Here is a 21,326-nt window from a genome sequence, read left to right on the forward strand (position 1 = left end):
TGGTCACTCTGTACGTGCACGACACAGGGGACGGGTGACGGTCAGGAGGCCGAGGGGGTGATAGACAGGGTGTATAGAGAGATGGTCACTCTGTATGTGCACGACAAAGGGGACTGGTGACGGTCAGGAGGCCGAGGGGGTGATAGACAGGGTGTATAGAGAGATTGTCACTCTCTATGTGCACGACACGGGACTGGGTGACGGTCAGGAGGCCGAGGGGGTGATGGACAGGGTGTATAGAGAGATGGTCACTCTCTATGTGCACGACACAGGGGACTCGGTGATGGTCAGGAGGCCGAGTGGTTGATGGACAGGGTGTATAGAGAGATGGTCACTCTCTATGTGCACGACACAGGGGACTTGGTGACGGTCAGGAGGCCGAGGGGGTGATGGACAGGGTGTATAGAGAGTTGGTCACTCTCTATGTGCACGACACAGGGGACTCGGTGATGGTCAGGAGGCCGAGGGGGTGATAGACAGGGTGTATAGAGAGATGGTCACTCTGTATGTGCGCGACACAGGGGAATGGGTGATGGTCAGGAGGCCGAGGGGGTGATAGACAGGGTACATAGAGAGATGGTCACTCTCTATGTGCGCGACACAGGGGACTGGGTGACGGTCAGGAGGCCGAGGGGGTGATAGACAGGGTGTACAGAGAGATGGTCACTCTGTATGTGCGCAACACAGGGGACTGGTGACGGTCAGGAGGCCGAGGGTGTGATAGACAGGGTGTATAGAGAGATGGTCACTCTGTACGTGCACGACACAGGGGACGGGTGACGGTCAGGAGGCCGAGGGGGTGATAGACAGGGTGTATAGAGAGATGGTCACTCTGTATGTGCACGACACAGGGGAATGGGTGACGGTCAGGAGGCCGAGGGGGTGATAGACAGGGTGTATAGAGAGATGGTCACTCTGTATGTGCACGACACAGGGGACTGGGTGACGGTCAGGAGGCCGAGGGGGTGATAGACAGGGTGTATAGAGAGATGATCACTCTCTATGTGCACGACGCAGGGGATGGGTGACGGTCAGGAGGCTGAGGGGGTGATAGACAGGGTGTATAGAGAGATGGTCACTCTGTATGTGCACGACACAGGGGACTCGGTGATGGTCAGGAGGCCGAGGGGGTGATAGACAGGGTGTATAGAGAGATGGTCACTCTGTATGTGCACGACACAGGGGACGGGTGACGGTCAGGAGGCCGAGGAGGTGATAGACAGGGTGTATAGAGAGATGGTCACTCTGTATGTGCGCGACACAGGGGACTGGGTGACGGTCAGGAAGCCGAGGGGGTGATAGACAGGGTGTATAGAGAGATGGTCACTCTGTATGTGCGCGACACAGGGGACTGGCTGAGGGGGTGATAGACAGGCTGTATAGGGAGATGGTCACTCTCTATGTGCGCGACACAGGGGACTGGGTGACGGTCAGGAGGCCGAGGGGGTGATAGACAGGGTGTATAGAGAGATGGTCACTCTGTATGTGCGCGACACAGGGGACTGGTGACGGTCAGGAGGCCGAGGGGGTGATAGACAGGGTGTATAGAGAGATGGTCACTCTGTACGTGCACGACACAGGGGACGGGTGACGGTCAGGAGGCCGAGGGGGTGATGGACAGGGTGTATAGAGAGATGGTCACTCTCTATGTGCACGACACAGGGGACTCGGTGATGGTCAGGAGGCCGAGGGGTTGATAGACAGGGTGTATAGAAAGATGGTCACTCTCTATGTGCACGACACAGGGGACTGGGTGACGGTCAGGAGGCTGAGGGGCTGATAGACAGGGTACATAGAGAGATGGTCACTCTCTATGTGCACGACACAGGGGACTCGGTGACGGTCAGAAGGCCGAGGGGGTGATGGACAGGGTGTATAGAGAGTTGGTCACTTTCTATGTGCACGACACAGGGGACTCGGTGATGGTCAGGAGGCCGAGGGGATGATAGACAGGGTGTATAGAGAGATGGTCACTCTGTATGTGCGCAACACAGGGGAATGGGTGATGGTCAGGAGGCCGAGGGGGTGATGGACAGGGTACATAGAGAGATGGTCACTCTGTATGTGCGTGACACAGGGGACTGGGTGACGGTCAGGAGGCCGAGGGGGTGATAGACAGGGTGTACAGAGAGATGGTCACTCTGTATGTGCGCGACACAGGGGACGGGTGACGGTCAGGAGGCCGAGGGGGTGATAGACAGGGTGTATAGAGAGATGGTCACTCTGTATGTGCGCGACACAGGGGACTGGGTGACGGTCAGGAGGCCGAGGGGGTGATAGACAGGGTGTATAGAGAGATGGTCACTCTGTATGTGCGCGACACAGGGGACTGGTGACGGTCAGGAGGCCGAGGGGGTCATAGACAGGGTGTATAGAGAGATGGTCACTCTGTACGTGCACGACACAGGGGACGGGTGACGGTCAGGAGGCCGAGGGGGTGATAGACAGGGTGTATAGAGAGATGGTCACTCTGTATGTGCACGACAAAGGGGACTGGTGACGGTCAGGAGGCCGAGGGGGTGATAGACAGGGTGTATAGAGAGATTGTCACTCTCTATGTGCACGACACGGGACTGGGTGACGGTCAGGAGGCCGAGGGGGTGATGGACAGGGTGTATAGAGAGATGGTCACTCTCTATGTGCACGACACAGGGGACTCGGTGATGGTCAGGAGGCCGAGGGGTTGATGGACAGGGTGTATAGAGAGATGGTCACTCTCTATGTGCACGACACAGGGGACTCGGTGACGGTCAGGAGGCCGAGGGGGTGATGGACAGGGTGTATAGAGAGTTGGTCACTCTCTATGTGCACGACACAGGGGACTCGGTGATGGTCAGGAGGCCGAGGGGGTGATAGACAGGGTGTATAGAGAGATGGTCACTCTGTATGTGCGCGACACAGGGGAATGGGTGATGGTCAGGAGGCCGAGGGGGTGATAGACAGGGTACATAGAGAGATGGTCACTCTCTATGTGCGCGACACAGGGGACTGGGTGACGGTCAGGAGGCCGAGGGGGTGATAGACAGGGTGTATAGAGAGATGGTCACTCTGTACGTGCACGACACAGGGGACGGGTGACGGTCAGGAGGCCGAGGGGGTGATAGACAGGGTGTATAGAGAGATGGTCACTCTGTATGTGCACGACACAGGGGAATGGGTGACGGTCAGGAGGCCAAGGGGGTGATGGACAGGGTGTATAGAGAGATGGTCACTCTCTATGTGCACGACACAGGGGACTTGGTGATGGTCAGGAGGCCGAGGGGTTGATGGACAGGGTGTATAGAGAGATGGTCACTCTCTATGTGCACGACACAGGGGACTCGGTGATGGTCAGGAGGCTGAGGGGGTGATGGACAGGGTGTATAGAGAGATGGTCACTCTGTATGTGCGCGACACAGGGGACTGGTGACGGTCAGGAGGCCGAGGGGTTGATGGACAGGGTGTATAGAGAGATGGTCACTCTCTATGTGCACGACACAGGGGACTTGGTGACGGTCAGGAGGCTGAGGGGGTGATAGACAGGGTACATAGAGAGATGGTCACTCTCTATGTGCACGACACAGGGAACTCGGTGACGGTCAGGAGGCCGAGGGGGTGATGGACAGGGTGTATAGAGAGATGGTCACTCTGTATGTGCACGACACAGGGGTCTGGGTGACGGTCAGGAGGCCGAGGGGGTGATAGACGACAGGCTGTATAGGGAGATGGTCACTCTCTATGTGCATGACACAGGGGACTCGGTGATGGTCAGGAGGCCGAGGGGTTGATGGACAGGGTGTATAGAGAGATGTTCACTCTCTATGTGCACGATACAGGGGACTGGCTGAGGGGGTGATAGACAGGCTGTATAGGGAGATGGTCACTCTCTATGTGCACGACACAGGGGAATGGGTGACGGTCAGGAGGCCGAGGGGGTGATGGACAGGGTGTATAGAGAGATGGTCACTCTCTATGTGCACGACACAGGGGACTCGGTGATGGTCAGGAGGCTGAGGGGGTGATGGACAGGGTGTATAGAGAGATGGTCACTCTGTATGTGCACGACACAGGGGACTGGCTAAAGGGGTGATAGACAGGGTGTATAGAGAGATGGTCACTCTCTATGTGCACGACACAGGGGACTGGGTGACGGTCAGGAGGCTGAGGGGGTGATAGACAGGCTGTATAGGGAGATGGTCACTCTCTGTGTGCACGACACAGGGGACTGGGTGACGGTCAGGAGGTTGACGGGGTGATAGGCTGTATAGGGAGATGGTCACTCTCTATGTGCACGACACAGGGGACTGGGTGACGGTCAGGAGGCCGAGGGGGTGATAGACAGGGTGTATAGAGAGATGGTCACTCTCTATGTGCGCGACACAGGGGACTGGTGACGGTCAGGAGGCCGAGGGGGTGATGGATAGGTTGTATAGAGAGATGGTCACTCTCTATGTGCAGGATGCAAGGGACTGGGTGACGGTCAGGAAAGGGAACGAGGTTAAGCAGCCACTGCTGATGCCATCCTTCTGAGAAACACATATACACTTTGGATTCTGTTGGGAGGTGGGGAGGTCGGGGTGTGGCGGGGTGGGGAATGACCTAGCAGAGAAAATCACAGCGGCCAGGTCTCTGGCTGTGTGACTCAGAAGAGCAGGGCAGAGAAAAGGCGAGCTGTGGTGATAGGTGTTCGTTTGTTAAGGGAACAGAAAGGAGGTTCTGTGGACGAGAACAAGTTGCTTAGATGGTATGTTGCCTCCCGGGACATGTTGGATTCTTAAGTGGGAGGGTGAGCAGCCAGAGGTCGTGGTTCATGTAGGTACCTATGACATGGGTAGTAAGAGTGACGAGGTTCTGCAAAATGAGTTCAGGGAGTTAGGTGCTGTTAAAGGATACGACCTTCAGGGTTGTGATCCCAGATTGCTACCTGTGCCACATGTTGGTGAGGCCAGAAATAGGAAGAATGTACAATTTAATTTGTGGATAAGGAGTTGGTGTAGGAGGGAGGGCAACAGATTTTTGGATCATTGAGCTCTATTCCAGGGAAGATGGGACCTGTACAGAAGAGACGGTTTGCACCTGAACTGGAGGGGGACTAAGATCCTAGTGGGAAGATTTGCTAGTGCTGCATGGGGGTGGGGGGGGTGTTAAACTAAAGTTGCAAGGAGATGGGAAGCAGAGTGCCAGAACAGATACTGGAGAGGATGTGTGCAGAGCTGCGTATATTTCAATGCAAGTATTGTAGGAAAGGCAGATGAGCTCAGGCTTTGATCAAACCATGGAATTATGATATTCTAGCCGGTAGTGAGACTTGGCTGCTGGAGGAACAGGACTGGCAGCTCAACGTTTTGAGGTTCAGCTGTTTTAGATGAGACAGAGCAGGAGGAAGGTGGGGTTACTAGTCAGGGAAAATATCATGGGTTGTACTCTGTCAGGATAGACTTAAAAACCCATCTAGTGTGGCTTTATAGGTGAGCTGAGGAATAAGAAAGGTATGACTATGTTAATAGGCCTATATTATGGACCACCCAACAATCCGTAGGATTTAAAGGAACAGATTTGTGGAGAGATCACAGACTGTTGCAAGAAACATAAGGTTGTTACAGTAAGTGATTTTAACTTCCTACATTTTGACTCCCATACTGTAAAAGGGCAAGATGGGATAGAGTATGTCAAATGTGTTCAACAATGTTTCCTTAATCGGTACATTTCAGTCCCAATGAGGGAGTGTGAGATACTTGATCTTATATTAGGGAATGAGACAGGGCAGGTGACAGAAATTTGTTAGTGAAACACTTTACATCCAGTATCATAATGCCATTATTCTAAGGTAATTATGGAAAAGGGTAGGTTTGATCTTTGGGTTGAGAATTTAAATTGGAGAAAGGCCAACTTTGATGGTATCTGAAAAGATCAGGCATCTGGATTGGGACAGGTTGTATTCTGGCAAAGGTGCACTTGGTAAGAGGGAGGCCTTCAAAAGTGAAATTCTGAGAGTACTAAGTTTGTATGTGCCTTTCAGAATAAAAGGTAAAGTTAACAAGTTTAGGGAACCTTGGTTTTCAAGAAATATGAAATCCTTGTTAAGAAACAAAAAGGAGGTGAATAGCAGGTATAGGTAGGATAGAATAAATTAAGTATTTATGGAGTTTAAAATGCAAAAGAACACTTAAGAAAGAAATCAAGAGGGCTAAAAGAAGGCATGAGGTTGCCATAGCAGACAGGGTGAAGGAGAACCCTTAGGGCTTCTACAGATATGTTAAGAGCAAAAGGACTGCAAGGGACAAAATTGGCCCTCTAGAAGATCAGAATGGTAATCTAAGCATGGAGCCAAAAGAGATGGGGGAGATCTTAAATGGATTTTTTGCATCTGTATTTACACAGGACACGGACACAGAGTCTATAGAAGTGAGGCAAAGTAGCAGCAAGGTCATGGACCCTGTACAGATTACATAGTATGAGGTGTTTGCTGTCCTGAGGCAAATCAGGCTGGATGAATTCCTAGGGACTGACAAGGTGTTGCGGGAAGCAAGTGCAGAAATTGCAGGGGCCTTAGCAGAAATATAAATCATCCTTAGCAATAGGTAAGGTACCAGAAGATTGGACGATAGCTAATGTTTTCCATTGTTTAAGAAAGGCTCTAAAAATAAACCAGGAAAATATAGGCAGGGAGCCTGACGTCAGTAGTGGGAAAGTTACCAGAAGGTATTCTATGGGACCGGATATATGAGTATTTGGATAGACATGGACTGATTAGGGATAGTCAGCATGGCTTTGTGTGTGTGGTCGGTCATATCTAACCAATCTTATAGAGTTTTTTGAGATAATTACCAAGAACGTTGATGAAGGCAACACAGTGGATGTTGTCTATATGGATTTCAGCAACACATTTGACAAGGTTGTTCAAAAAGTTTCAGTCACTCAGCATTCAAGATGAGGTAGTAAATTGGATTAGATATTGGCTTTGTGGGAGAAGTCAGAGTGTGATAATAGATGGTTGCTTCTCTGACTGGAGGCCTGTAACTAGTGGAGTGCTGCAGGAATTGGTGCTGGGTCCATTGTTATTTATCATCTATATCAATGATCTGGATGATAATGTGGTTAACTGGATCAGCAAATTTGCAGATGACACCAAGACTGGAGGTGTGGTGGACAGCGAGGAAGACCATCAGAGGTTGCAGCTGGATCTGGACCTGCTGGAAAAATGGGCTGAAAAATGGCAGTTGGAATTTAATGCAGACAAGTGCATTGTGTTGTATTTCATAGGACCAATCAGGGTAGTTCTTACACAGTGAACAGTAGGGCACTGAGGAGTGTGGTAGAACAAAGGGATCTGGGAATATAGGTCCATAATTCATTGAAAGTGGCATCATAGATAGGTAGGGTCGTAAAGAAAGCTTTTGTCACATTGGCCTTCATAAATCAAAGTATTGAGCACAGGAGATGGGATGTTATGAGGTTGTATAAGACATTAGTGAGGCCTAATGTGGAGTACTGTGGCAGTTTTGGTTACCTACCTACAGGAAAGATGTAATCAAGGTTGAAAGGGTACAGAGAAAATTTACAAGGATGTTGCTGGGACTGGAGGAGCTGAGTTACAAGGAAAGATTGAATAGGTTAGAACTTTATTCCCTAGAACATAGAAGATTGAGGGGAGATTTGATAGAGGTTTACAAAATTATGAGGGGTATAGTTAGACAAAATGCAAGCAGGCTTTTTCCTCTGCGGTTGGGTGAGACTACAACTGGAGGTAATGGGTTAAAGGTGAAATGTGAAAAGTTTAAGGGGAACGTGAGGGAAAACTTCTTCACTCGGAGGGTCATGAGAGTGTGGAACGAGCTGCCAGGATAAGTGGTGCATACAAGCTCAATTTCAATGTGTAAGAGAAGTTTGGATAAGTACATGGATAGTAGGGATTTGGAGCGCGACAGCCTGGGTGCAGGTGGATGGGACTCAGCATTGTAAATGGTTTAGCATGGACTAGATGGGATGAATGGCCTGTTTTGCTGCTGTATACTTCTATGACTAAAGTATTATGGTTACAAAGAAAGTGCACTGCAGATAGACAAGAAGATGCGAGGGCAATAACGAGGTAGTTTGTTGGATCATGAGTTCACTTTTATTGTATGAGAGGTCCTGTAAGAGTCTGATAGCAGCAGAATAGAAATTGTCGCTCATCTGGTGACATGTGTTTTCAAGCTTTTGTGTGTTCCTCCCAATGGAAGGAGGGAGAAGAGAGAATGAACATGCTGGGAGGGGTACCCTAATTATGTTGGCCGCCTTCCCAAGCAGCGGAAAGTGTCGACCATGCAGGGGAGGCTAGTTTGCGTGAAGGACTGTGCTGGGTCCAACATCTGTCTGCAGTTTCTCATCTTCACAATCAGAGTAGTGAGCAGAAGAGCCTATTCCTATGCTGTACTCTCTATGACTATTTACGTCCAAGCTGCATCTGTTTCCTACTGACTCAGTTATTGATGAACAAATCCCAAATTCTACTGAATGTGAAAGAATTAAATGGTCTTGAAGGTGGTTTCTATAGTCCCTTTCTCATCCCCTTCAAGACCATCCCGAAGGCCTTTATAACCAATGAATAATCACTGGTAAAAACCCTCATACTTCCTCTGTCTCCTTGGTGGTGGTGGAAATATTCTATTCACTGTGAGGATAGGATTGTTGGAGAACTCCATTTTTTTGACACACTGCAGTCTTACTTCAGAACCAGTCACAGTGACTATTCGTAAAGTTACTCTTTTACTGGCTACATACAGTCATACTGCCTGTAAACCAGTCCTGAAACACTAGTCAATTGTGTTTATTGTCATGTGCCCAAGTCCAGTAAGGTTCAGGTACAACCAAAAATCTGCTTGCATCTGCATCACAGGCACGTTCCTGTCAATACACAGAATATAAATTATACCAGACAGCAAAGAGAACAAGTGCAAGCAGAATATTAGTGCAAAAACTGAATGTAATCAGAGACAAGTTCATGGTCATACAAAAGATGGTCGGAGGTGGTCCATTGCTGAGGTACAATTAGAGTTGTGCAGGCTAGTTAAAGAACCTGATAGTTGTAGAGAAGTAGCTGTTCCTGAAACTGGTGATGTGGGACCTCCGGCTTCTGTACCTCCTGTCTGATGGTCACACCAAAAAGAGGGCATGGTCTTGACGGTGGGAATCCTTGGTCACGTTAAACCTTCTTGAAGCCCTGTCTCTTGTGAATGCATCAGTGTGGGGAGGGTTGTGGTCCACTACTGTCTGTAGCCTCTTGTGTTCCTGTGTGTTATAGCTGCTGTATCATGTCATGGTGCAAGCAGTCGGGGGAACTGTAGAAGTTTGTTAGGTTTTGGTGGTCACGGGGAGAATGGACAAACTCCACACAGACAGCACTAGTTCAGAATTGAACTGGGTCTCTGGTACTGTGTGGCAGCAGCGTTAATATCAGTGCCACTTGTGCTGCCCAGTAGAATATAGAACACAAACAGCACAGAACAGGAACAGGCCCTTCATCTTCTCCCCACCACCCATAACTGCATAACATCAAACAGCCTCTTAGCTACCACCATCATATTTGCTTCAACCACCACTATCCCTAGCAGCCCATTCCAGGTACCCACAACTCTGTAAAAATAAATAATATCTGCTTTAAATGTTTCCTCTCTTAAATGTGTGTTTGAAATTTGAAGTTTTTACCTGTCTGCCTTGTCTATAAACCTATTGTGTCTCTCTACAGAAATCAATGCAAGTTTGTCCAACTCTTCTCATTGCTCAAGCCCTCTCTCTATTCCAGGCAGCATTCTGATTAACCATTTCCAAACCCTCCACGTAGTTCCACAGAATCAGAATCAAGTTTATTGTTGCTGACATTGGTGATGATTCTCGTTGTTCTGTGGCATCGGTGCAGTGTAGGCTTTTCAAATTAGTATAAGCTTCAATAGAAAAGTAAATTGTGCCAAAGAGGAATAGTGAGGTGGTATTCACGCACCGTTCAGAAATCTGATGGGAAAAGGGAAGAAGCTGTTCCTAAAACACTGAATATGAGTCTTCAGGCTCCTGTACCTCCTCACTAATGGCAGTAATGAGAAGAGGGCATGTCCCAGATGGTGAAGGTCCTTAGTGATGGATGCTGCCTTCTTGAGGCACTGCTTCTTGAAGGTGTCCTCGAGGGTGGGGAGGCTTGTGCCTATGATGGAGCTGGTTGAGTCTACAGCCCTCTGCAGTCTCTTTGGATCCTGTGCATGGAGCCTCCACACCAGGCAGTGCTGTAACCAGTCAGAATGCTCTCCACAGTACTTCTGTAGAAAATTGCTGGAGGCTTTGGTGACATACCAAAATCTCAGACTCACAATGAAGGGAAGCTACTGGCATACCTTCGTCATGATTGCATCAATATGGTGGGCTCTGAGTTGTTGATGTGCAGGACCTTCAAGTTGTTCACCCTTTCCGCTCAGTAGGGACCTGTACCTCCTGCCTCATGATCGCACCAAACAGAGGGTATGGTCTGGATAGTGGGAATCCTTGATGATGTTGATCCTTCTTGAAGCACCACCTCTTGTAGATGCATCAGTACTGTAATGGGGTGAACAAATTTTAGAACTGAGTTGGGAACTCTACCATAAATTCTAATTTTTTCCCTTCTTTTCCTCCTTGCAGCAAGCGCTTGCGGCTGTGCAGTTTGGAAAGGGCAATGACGGCGTTCAGGGGAATCTGGACCAAGTCTTTCTGGAGGGCAGTTTCTGCTGAGTTTCTGGCCACGCTCATCTTTGTTCTTCTTGGCATTGGCTCCACCATTGGCTGGGGTGGTGTGACTGGACCTGTGGACACAGTCCTTATCTCTCTCTGCTTTGGATTCAGCATTGCCACCATGGTTCAATGTTTTGCCCACATCAGCGGGGGCCACATTAATCCCGTGGTAACTGCCGCCATGGTCTGCACCCGGAAACTCAGCCTGGCCAAGGGAGTCTTCTACATTCTAGCGCAGTGTCTTGGTGCCATCGCGGGAGCAGGGATCCTCTACCTTGTCACTCCATCAAACGTTAGGGGTGGATTTGGTGTCACCACGGTAATATTGATATTGGTTTATTATTATCACATGTACCAAGGTTCTAGGGAAATGGGACTCGTCAAATGTGGTTGGCAGCTGATCTAGCAGAAAGAAAGCTGTGATCAAAAACCTCTGTTAACTTGCGGCTATACCCACTCATGGGGAAGGCTTCGGGAATAAACCCCAATGTAAAATCTGGAGCTAGAGTCCCTAAGGCAGCCCGACGTTGAGTTCAGTGCTAACTGGCAACTCCTGCAATGCCGCTGGTGCCAAACTGTATCGGTCCCTGCTGTTTTTTTGTGTGGAGAGGGAGAGCTTACTGCGTGGGCAACAGATTGCTCTGCATATCGTACTGCCCTGGCTTGCATATTGACTTATGTATATATTACGTAGACAACCAGGTCGCAACGTCCATGGTCAACCCCGACCAACGAAGGGCCTCTAAGATACTGTAAAAACCTTGTCTCGAAGACTGTTCATACAGATAATTCATTACACAGTGCATTAAGGTAGAACAAGATAAAACAGTAACAGAATGCAGAATAAAGTGAAACAGCTACCGAGAAAGTGCAGTGCAGGCAGACAATCAAGTTCAGTATGTAAGTGTGCGGTATATCTAGGGAATTGTATGGTTATGCACTTTGAAAGAAGGAATAAAGGCATGTACTATTTTCTAAACAGGGAGTAAATTTGCAAATCAGAATTGCAAAGGGACTTGAGAATCCTAATGCAGGCTTCCCTAAAAGTTAACTTGCAGCTTGAGTTGGTAATAAGAAAGGCAACTGCGATGTTAGCATTCATTTCAGGAGGACTACAATATAAAAGCAAGGATATAATGCTGAGATTTTTTAAGGCATTGGTCAGACCACATTTGGAGTATTGTGAGCAGTTTTGGCCCCATATCTAAGAAAAGGCATGCAGGTATCAGAGAGGGTGAAGAGAAGGTTTACAGGAATTATCCTGGGAATGAAAGGGTTAATGTATTAGCAGTATCTGATAGCTCTGGGCTCATAATTGCTGGAGTTTAGAAAAATGAGCGGTGATTTTATTGAACCCCATCTAATATTGAAAGGCCTAGATAGATTGGAAGTGCAGAGGATGTTTCCAAAAGTGGGAGAATCTAGGAACAGAGAGCACAGCCTCAGAATAGAAGAACGTCCCTTTATAACAGAGCTATGTGAAGTGATGAATTGTTCTGAGAGGCTGGTATTGAAGCATATCAACTCTTGTCTGAATGCTAACTTGGATCTGCTCCAATTTGCCTACGAAACCAACAGGTCTATAGCAAATGCTATCTCGTTCGCTCTTCACATGACCCTGGAACATCTGGATAGCATAGATGCATACATCAGGATGCTCTTTATCGATTACAGCTTGGCGTTTAATACCATCATCCCCTCAAAACTAATCAGTAAACTCCAAAACCTGGGCCTCAATAACCCCCTGAGTAATTGGGTCCTTGATTTCCTCACTTGTAGACCCCAGTCAGTTCAGATTGGCAACATCTTCTCCACAATCTCCATCAGCACAGGAACACTGCTGGGATGTGTACTTAGCCCCCTGCTCTACTCGCTTTACACCTATGACTATGAGGCTAAGTACAGCTCCAACACCAGATACAAATTTGCTGACAACACCACTGCTGTGCTCTGTATTAAAGGGGATGATGAATCAGCATACAGGAGGGATATTGAAAACTTGGCTGAGTGGTGTAATATCAACAACCCCTCACGCAATGTCAATAAGACCAAGGAGCTGATTGTGGACTTCAGGAGGGGGAATCTAGAGGTCCTTGAGCCAGTAATCATCAGAGGGTCAGAGGTGGAGAGGGTCAGTAACTTTAAATTCCTGGGTGTCACTATCTCAGAGGCCCTGTCCTGGACCCTTCAGATAAATACTATTGCGAAGAAAGCACGACAGCGCCTCTCCCTCCTCAGTAGTCTGCAAAGATTCAGCATGTCATCAAAAACTTTAGCAAACTTCTTGAGATGTGGTAGAAAGTGTGCTGACAGGATGCATTGTGGCCCGGTATGGGAACAAAGCCTTTAAGCAGAAAATCCTGCCAAACATGATGCCGAATTAAACTAAATTTCTTCTGCAACCTCACCAACTTCTTGTGCGACTGCGACATAGCATCCAGAGCGTTATTCTCAGTGCCCTGACTGGTGAAGGCTAGCATGCCAAAGGCTGCCTTCTGCCTGTACATGATCCATATCCTTCCATTCCCTTCATCAAACGTCTTCTTAAACATCCTATCTGCTTCCGCGATTGGGCCTGGCAGCTATTCTGTTAAATCTATGTCACTCCTCGCTCCTAGTAAGATAAATCTGTCACCACCCTCCCTTCATGGCCCTGCAAAGCATTTCCTCAGAAGCAGACAGTGAGCAGAAAGCCCCTGGGGAGTTGTTTGGAACAGAGGGACCTAGGAGTACAGGTACATTGTTCACTGAAAGTAGTAACACAGGAGACAGTGTCTGCCACTGTGATCTTCATCAGTCTACACTTGGAGCTGAGTATAGGAGTTGGGATGTTATGTTTCTCTTGTACTGGATGTAGGTGAGGCTACACCTGAAGTATTAGGTACTGTTTTGTTGACCTTGTTACAGGAATGAAATCATTCAACTGGAAAGAGTGCAAAGAAGATATACATAAAAGTTTCCAGGACTTAAGGACCTGAATTATAGGGAGAGGTTGGATGGGCTAGGTGTTTATTCCTTGGATGGAGGGATAATCTTACAGAGATGTATAAAATCATGAATGGCAGACTGGGGGAATTCACTCCGTCTTTTATTCAGTGAAAGGGAATAAAAAACTAGAGGGCATTGGTTTAAGGTGAACCAGCAGCCTGCGATCATTGTCTTTGGTAAACTAGTTCAGTGCTCGGTATTCATTTTGTATATTTTTTTACACATGAATACAAAAACAGTCCATTTTTATTCCGTACCTCACAATTTTTGGAAGTGTTTTGAGAATTCCATAAGGCCATATTTCCATAACTTGAACTGCAGTGACATTGAGAGTACTCAGTGCGTTGTTTCTTTGGTAAAGAGACCAAACTTGTCCATAATGTTGCAGGTCTGGTCTCCCAAGGCCCTACATAATTACAGTACCAGAGGACTGACCCACTCCTGCATTTAATAAAGGAGAACACACTGTAATCTCTCTTGCCTCTTCACATTGTCTGTCAATGACCTGTGTACAAGGTCCCTTTGAATATCAATGCTATCCACAGCCTTTAACCACAAATACTCAGCCTTTCTATTTTGTATACCAATGTGGATGGCAAAATACAAACGTTTGTATTTGGACCATAAGATAAAGGAGTAGAATTCAGCACAAAAAGTCTTCTCTGCTGTTCAATTTTAGCTGATAATTTATGCACATTAAACTTCATCAGTAGTGCTATCACCCACTCACATAGTTGGTTTATATCATGTCAAAATCTCTATACATCCTCAGAATCCCATTTACTTTTGGAATCTTCATGAAATAAGGAAATCTGACCTCTGCCCCAACCCCAGACAAATTGTTAGGATAGGTTTCTCCTCCATTCCCAATAGCTCCCCCGAATCTTCCACTTCCAGAATCAGAATCAGGTTTACAATCACAGATATGTGCCATGAAATTTGTTGTTCTGTGGCAGCAGTACAGTGAAATACAGAAAAATATTACTATAAGCTACAATAAAAAGTAAAATACACAAATAGTGTAAAACGGGAATAGTGAGGTAGTTCTCATGAGCTCATGGTCCGTTCAGAAATCTGATGACAGAGGGAAAGAAGCTCTTTGTATAATGTTGGGTGTACGTCTTCGGGCTCCTGTACTACCTCCTCAGTGGTAGTAATGAAGTGGCCGGTTGACCTACCAGCCCGCACGTCATTGGGATATGGGAGGAGACTGGAGCCAGGGGGTCGGAGCTCCCACGGTCACAGTGGGAGCATGTAAGCTGCCCACACACACAGTGCCAGACATTGTAGTTGAACCTGGGTCTCTGGAGCTGTGAGGCAGCAGTTCTGTGAGGCCCAGTAAGTCAGACGGTTCATGCCAGGGCTGTCAATAAGTATTCCAGTGATCTCTCATTCTGTGAATACTAGAGTCAGAGAATCAGGCTATTCAGCCCTTGGATCCTGCTGACCCATTCAACCGATGCTACCAACTGATCTTTGTTGTATTAGTAGTTGAAGTGTTTTTTGACATTGAAAAAGCCTATGATACGATGTGGAAGGAAGGATTATTAATTAAACTGCACAAGATGGGGGTTGGTGGGAGAGTTTTTAATTGGATTAAAGATTTTTTGTTTGGTGGAAAAATTCAAGTTCAGATTGGATCAGAATTATCAAAACAGTACATAGTGGGAAATGGTACACCTCAAGGTAGTGTGATTAGCCTGTTACTTCTCATCATTATGATCAATGATGTCTTCACAAAGGTACGAGTGGATATATGTAGGTCACTGTTTGCGGATGATGGGGCCTTGTGGAAAAGAGGCAGGAACATGGAGCATATAATCAGGAAACTACGAGGAGAAATTGATGAAGTGGTGGAGTGGGGTGATGATTGGGGATGTAGATTTTCAGTAGAAAAAACTCAAACTGTATTTTTCACCACGAAAAGAATTGGAGTAGGGAAGAAGTTAAGGATGTATGGGATTGAATTAGAAAGGGTTGGATCATTTAAATTTCTGGGAATTATATTTGATTCACAATTAACATGGGCTGACCATATCAGGAAAGTTGAGGAGAAATGTTAAGTGTAATGAGATGTTTGACTGGTAGGGAATGGGGAGCAAGTTGTTCAGCGTTGAAGAGAATGTATGTGGCTTTAGTGAGGTCTGTGTTGGACTATGGAAATATAGCATATGGATCAGCGGCTAGGACTCTTATAAGGAAACTGGATGTGATTCAGGCTCAGGCTTTGAGAGTGTGCAGTGGGGCTTTTAAAACATCACCAGTGTCAGCCCTACAGGTAGAAATGGGAGTAATGCCTTTGGAACTAAGAAGGATGCAATTGATGGTAAACTACTGGGCTAATTTGCAGGGGCACAATGATTCTCACCCTGCTAAAGGAGTGTTGCAGGAGTGCTGGGAAAATGGGAGGTTTCAGAGGGATAACCTTAGTCGGGTAAGGATTGATATTGCTAAAGAATGTGGAGTGTTTGATCTAAGGATAAGTCCTTCAGTAGTTTATCCGGTTGTAGCTCCATGGAAGCTTGTATGGCCTGACATAGACAGGCATTTGTTAGAGGTAAAAAGGAAATAAAAATATAAAACTGATTTGGTAAGTGCATTTAACTGTCATGTGATGGGAAAGTATAGTGATTATACTCAGATTTATATGGATGCTGCTAAGGAACCTGAAACAGGAGTGACAGGGTTTGGGGTAGCTATACCAGCAAAAGAAATTGGAATCAGCAGAAGAACATCTAATAAGTTAGGGGGTGTATACAGTGGAGATGCTGGCAGTGTTGGTTGCATTGCAATGGGTGGAGAAAGCTAGACAAGTCAAAGCATTGATGTGCTCAGATTCACCCTCAGTTCTAGCAAGTTTAAGGTCTTTTCACTCAAACAGTCGGCAAGATGTTCTTTATGAAGTCCTTCAGTTAGTCGTAAGAATTGCATATCAGGGAGGTCAGGTAAAATTTCTGTGGGTTCCAGCACATGTAGGGGTGAAGGGGAATGAGAGGGTGGATAAGTTGGCAAAGAGGGCGTTAAAGAAAGAAAATATAGAAATGCACATTAGTATCAGTAAAGCAGAGGTTAAGTGCATAATCTGGGGAAAAAATCAACCAAATGTGGCAAGAAAGATGGGACAGGGAGGGGAAAGGGAGGCATTTATATCAAATACAAAAAAGTGTTGCAGGTACTAGGGTAGGCAGTGGATACAGAAGAGAGGAAACTGTGTGGACTAGGTTAAGGCTGGGGCACTGTACATTAAACAAAACATTGAAAATGATAGGGAAACACCAGACAGGATTGTGTCAGGAATGGCAGGAAGAGGAGTCAGTAGAACATGTGGTTCTGAGTTGCAGGAAGTATGGGATACGGAGAGAGATGATGAGAATTAATCTAAGGGAATTGGGGGTGCAGGAATTCACATTAAAAGGATTGCTGGGCATGGATGAGAGAGCACAGGTTAGGGTATTTTTAGCTTTCTTGAGGGGTACAGGGGTTTTTTATAGGATATGACGGATAAACAGGAATAGGATGGCCAAAGATGGCAGGATAAAGTGTAGGTTAGGGTATGTGTGGGTGTGTGATTGGGTGAAGGGATTTAGAATGTACGTCTATCGCACACTCCGGAGCAGAAGGTGGTGGTAATGCACCATTAAGCTGGGTGCCAACCGCCGTAAAACAAGACAGAGAGAGAGAGAATTGTTCCTTGTTGTTTAACTTTTCTATGCTTGCTTATAATCTTTATATAATCAATCATATACATGTAATTGTTCAGTAACTTTTCCAGTAATTGTTGTATAGCTGATTCTATATTTTCTAGAAGTTTCTTAGGGTTTTTTTTGCAGCAGATGTAATGTCATTTGAATCTGCCTATTTCATGACATCTTTTCAATGGAATGTGCTTTTATCTCTAGACTGAGTATGAACCAACAATGACTTTTTTAAAATATCATCTTTGTTTGTTCTTTGTTCTTGTAGCTCTTAGTAAAGCAGCTGTAACCACCAAGCTTTTTGCCCCATTCTTAACTTATGAAGAACTTCCAGACCCATATCCAATATCATGTCTCTCAATGCAGGCCAGCCTTAGGTTATGAAAACCCAACATAAATTGATTAATTGGTTTAATAATGTTACATGTACTGAGATGACAGTGAAAATATTGTTTGCATGCCATCCACACAGATCAATTCATTACAACAGTACATTGAGATAATTCAAGGGAGAAGCAACAACAGAATGCAGAATTAAGTGTTACAGTTACAGAGAAGGTGCAGCGCAGCCAGACAATAAAGTGCAAGGCTGTGATGAGGTAGATTGCAAGGGCATGAGTCTTATCTTATTGCACTAGGGGATCGTTCGGGTTATGAGCTCTCAGGAATGAAACTCCCAGTTAACCAGTGACTGTTTGTAATGCATTACAGACTATAACCCTTAATATTGCAGATTAATGAGAATCTCTCGGCCGGCAATGGTCTGTTGGTTGAACTGCTTATCACATTCCAGCTACTGTTTACCATCTTTGCCACATGTGACTCTAAACGTGATGATCTGAAGGGCTCATCGGCACTGGCAATTGGTCTCTCTGTCACCATTGGACACATGTTTGCTGTAAGTCTCTTGAACCGTGCTGGCTGTCGCTCATAACAGACTTAAAGCTTTCATTGATTCCCAGCTCATTCTAACCCTGTTCTTCTTCTGCAGATTAACTACACTGGTGCCAGTATGAATCCTGCGCGATCATTTGGACCCGCAGTTATTACTGGGAAATGGGAAAACCACTGGGTAATTATTAAGTACCGAATATGGAATCAAGATATTGGTGCTAACTGATGATAAATTAGCACATTGCCCAGCTAACTGATTTGGAAGAAGGCCATTTGGTCCATTATATCTGTGCCACCACTTTGATGGACACTGCCCATTCAAAGTCACTCAACTGCTCCTTCTCCTTCGGTTTGTCAAATTTCAGTAGGCATTCCATTCCCTACTGATTCACACATTTCATTTGCTTCCACTGTCCATTCAAGCTGTGTGTCCAAGATCACACAAGTTATACACAATTTGCACAAGAAAACAAATTAGAACAAAAAAAGTTCATTTTATTGCAAAGTGGTCAAAGTGTAGCTAAGCTGCAGTGATTAGGATTTTCCAGTTCAAGAACCAAATGGTAACTGTTCCTGAACTCCTGCTGCAGATCTCAGGCTTCTGTACTTCCTGCCTGATGGTAGTTGCAAGTAGATGGCCCAGATGGTGGGTATTCTGATGACTACTCAAAATGTCCTTCAATAGGATTGCATCTTTTTATTCAACTGCTTGTCTAAATGTCTCTTAAAATAGTGATTTTATCATATTCTACCACCTGTTCTGGCAGCAAATTCCAGATATCCACCAGTTTTTGTGTAAAAATGATTGGCCCCTTCAAGTTTGTTTTAAAACTCCTCACATATTAAACCTTGGCCTCCAGTTTTTGACACTCCACCGTTGGAACTAGCCATAAAATTGAAGGCAAAATAAACACAGAGCCAAATGGCTTCCTCTTGTTCCTTGTTTATTTGGTTTACAGAATAATAAAGATTTTTGACTCTCCAAAGCCAATAGAAAATAGTCAAGTTTTAATTCAACATCATTCCTTTTTGAGTGGTTCTTGCTTGTCCCTGTTTCAGGTTTACTGGGTTGGTCCAACAATAGGTGGAATCAGCGCTGCTGCCCTCTATGAGTATCTATTCTGTCCAGACGAGGAACTGAAGAGACGTTTTAAAGATATCTTCAAATCTACACCGGCTCCTGGGGCTAAGTATTTGGATGTGGTGGAAAGCAGGAGCCAAGCCATTGAATACGAGGATCTGGCTGTTAAACCTGGAGGCTCTCAGTTTGAGGGTGAAGGTAAAAGCAAAGAGAAGGAAGATAAGGGTGAAGAACGTCTGACACCCGTATGACTAGCAGAGGGCACAAGACAGCAAGAGATGACTTGTGAAAGCTTGGCTGACTGTGTTGTTCCTATAAAAGAAACTGATCTTTTATAAACACTCAGCACTCACTGATGACTAGAACAAGATTTACTTCACTGTACAGACAATTTTAGTGAAATGCTTAAGGGGTTCAAGTGGCACAAAATGATATGATTTCTTTTCAAACTCATTTCTAGTGTTGCTGACAGAAGATCAAAGGATTGGGAAAGAATTACATGTTGTCTTGATGAAAGCGACTTTAGTCCACAAAGAGTGGCACTGCTGGTAGAACCATTGCCTCACAGCTTCCGACCTCCAGTGCTGTCTGTGTGGGGTTTTCACATTCTCCCTGTGATGCGTTTTTCATGGGTGCTCTGATCTCCCTCCAAAAAGGTGCAGGTTGGTAGGTTAAATGGCCAATGTGATTTGCCCCCAGTGTGTACAGTAGGTGAGGGGTAGAATCTGGGGAGAGTTGATGGGACCGAGGGGAAAATAAAATGGGACTGATGTTGGTTGAGTGTAAATGGGTAGCTCATGGTCAATATGAACTCAATGGAATGAATGGCCTATTTCTGTACTGTGTCACTAAGAGTTCATGAGTCAGTTGACAGTAGTTCCACGAGTAACACAACCCTAACCAAAAGTAGAAGATGCAGGAAATAGTCAACAAGTCTCTGATCTTCTCTCAGAACTGTGGTTTCCTGCTGCCTGACCTGTAGAATAGTTGGTAACTGGTTCATTATTGTCACATGTATTGAGATACAGTGGAAAAACTTTGTTTATAGCATGCCATCCAAACAGATGTATTTCAAGACAGTACAGAAAAAAAGCAATAATATAATACAGAATGTCATGTTAGAGTTACAGAGAAAATACAGCGCCGGTGAACAATAAGGTGCAAGGGATATGATGAGGAAGATTGAGAGATTAAGAGTTTATCTTTATCATACATTCAGGAGTCTTATAATAATGGAATAAGAGCTGTCCTTGAGCCAAGTGGTACAAATATCTTCTGACTGATGGGAGGGCGGAGAGGGGAGGATGAAGGGGTGGGAGTGGTATTTGATATTGGCTGCTTTCCTGAGGCAGCAGGAAATGTAAACAGTCAATGGAGGGGCAGCTGATGCTCATGAGACTGGAAATGCTCTGCAATTTCTTGCAGTCTCGGACAGAGCAGTTGCTGTACTGGTATGATGCTGTCTATAAAATTGATGCAGGTCATTGTGGACAAGCTAAAGTTCTGAGATTTACTAATTTACCAATCTAATTCCTGGTCTGAGAGGATTGTCTTACCATCCCCGGAACTGGAGGATAGAGGTTCCATATTCCAGGGAATTTAGATGAATGAGTGGAGACCTTATTCAATGTGAAAGATCCTAGAGGGATTTTGTCAGGGTAGATATTGAAGTGTTTTCACTAGTGGGAGATTGTGAAGGCAAAGTTACCAGATAAGAGGATGGTCATTTAAAACCAAAATGTGTAGAACTTCCTCTTTTAAATGGTAAACAAAAGGCTTAAAATTCTCTGCCCTGAGGAGACAGATGAATATTTTAAAGATCAAAGATGATAGGAAATTGGCATAGCAAAGGTTGGTGTAGATCAGGCATTGCAGGGCAGGGCAAAGGCACCAAGTGGGCTGCTTCTGTTCCTATTTATTGTGTTCTTCTGTGTCCTGGTTTTTGACCATTG

At 45.8% G+C, this 21,326-nt stretch overlaps 1 protein-coding gene across 1 annotated transcript; it reads left to right on the plus strand.

Annotated features, from left to right (window-relative positions):
- Positions 1 to 10,645: 10,645 nt before the first annotated feature.
- aqp4 (aquaporin 4) lies at positions 10,646 to 19,625 on the plus strand. The gene is made up of 4 exons (XM_063041032.1): positions 10,646 to 11,035; positions 18,133 to 18,297; positions 18,391 to 18,471; positions 19,353 to 19,625. The coding sequence occupies exons 1-4, from the start codon at positions 10,661 to 10,663 to the stop codon at positions 19,623 to 19,625; spliced, it is 894 nt and encodes a 297-aa protein (XP_062897102.1). The 5' UTR covers positions 10,646 to 10,660.
- Positions 19,626 to 21,326: the final 1,701 nt, after the last annotated feature.

The sequence above is a fragment of the Mobula hypostoma genome, chromosome 1, assembly GCF_963921235.1.
Source record: "Mobula hypostoma chromosome 1, sMobHyp1.1, whole genome shotgun sequence".
NCBI classification, from domain to species: Eukaryota; Metazoa; Chordata; class Chondrichthyes; order Myliobatiformes; family Myliobatidae; genus Mobula; species Mobula hypostoma.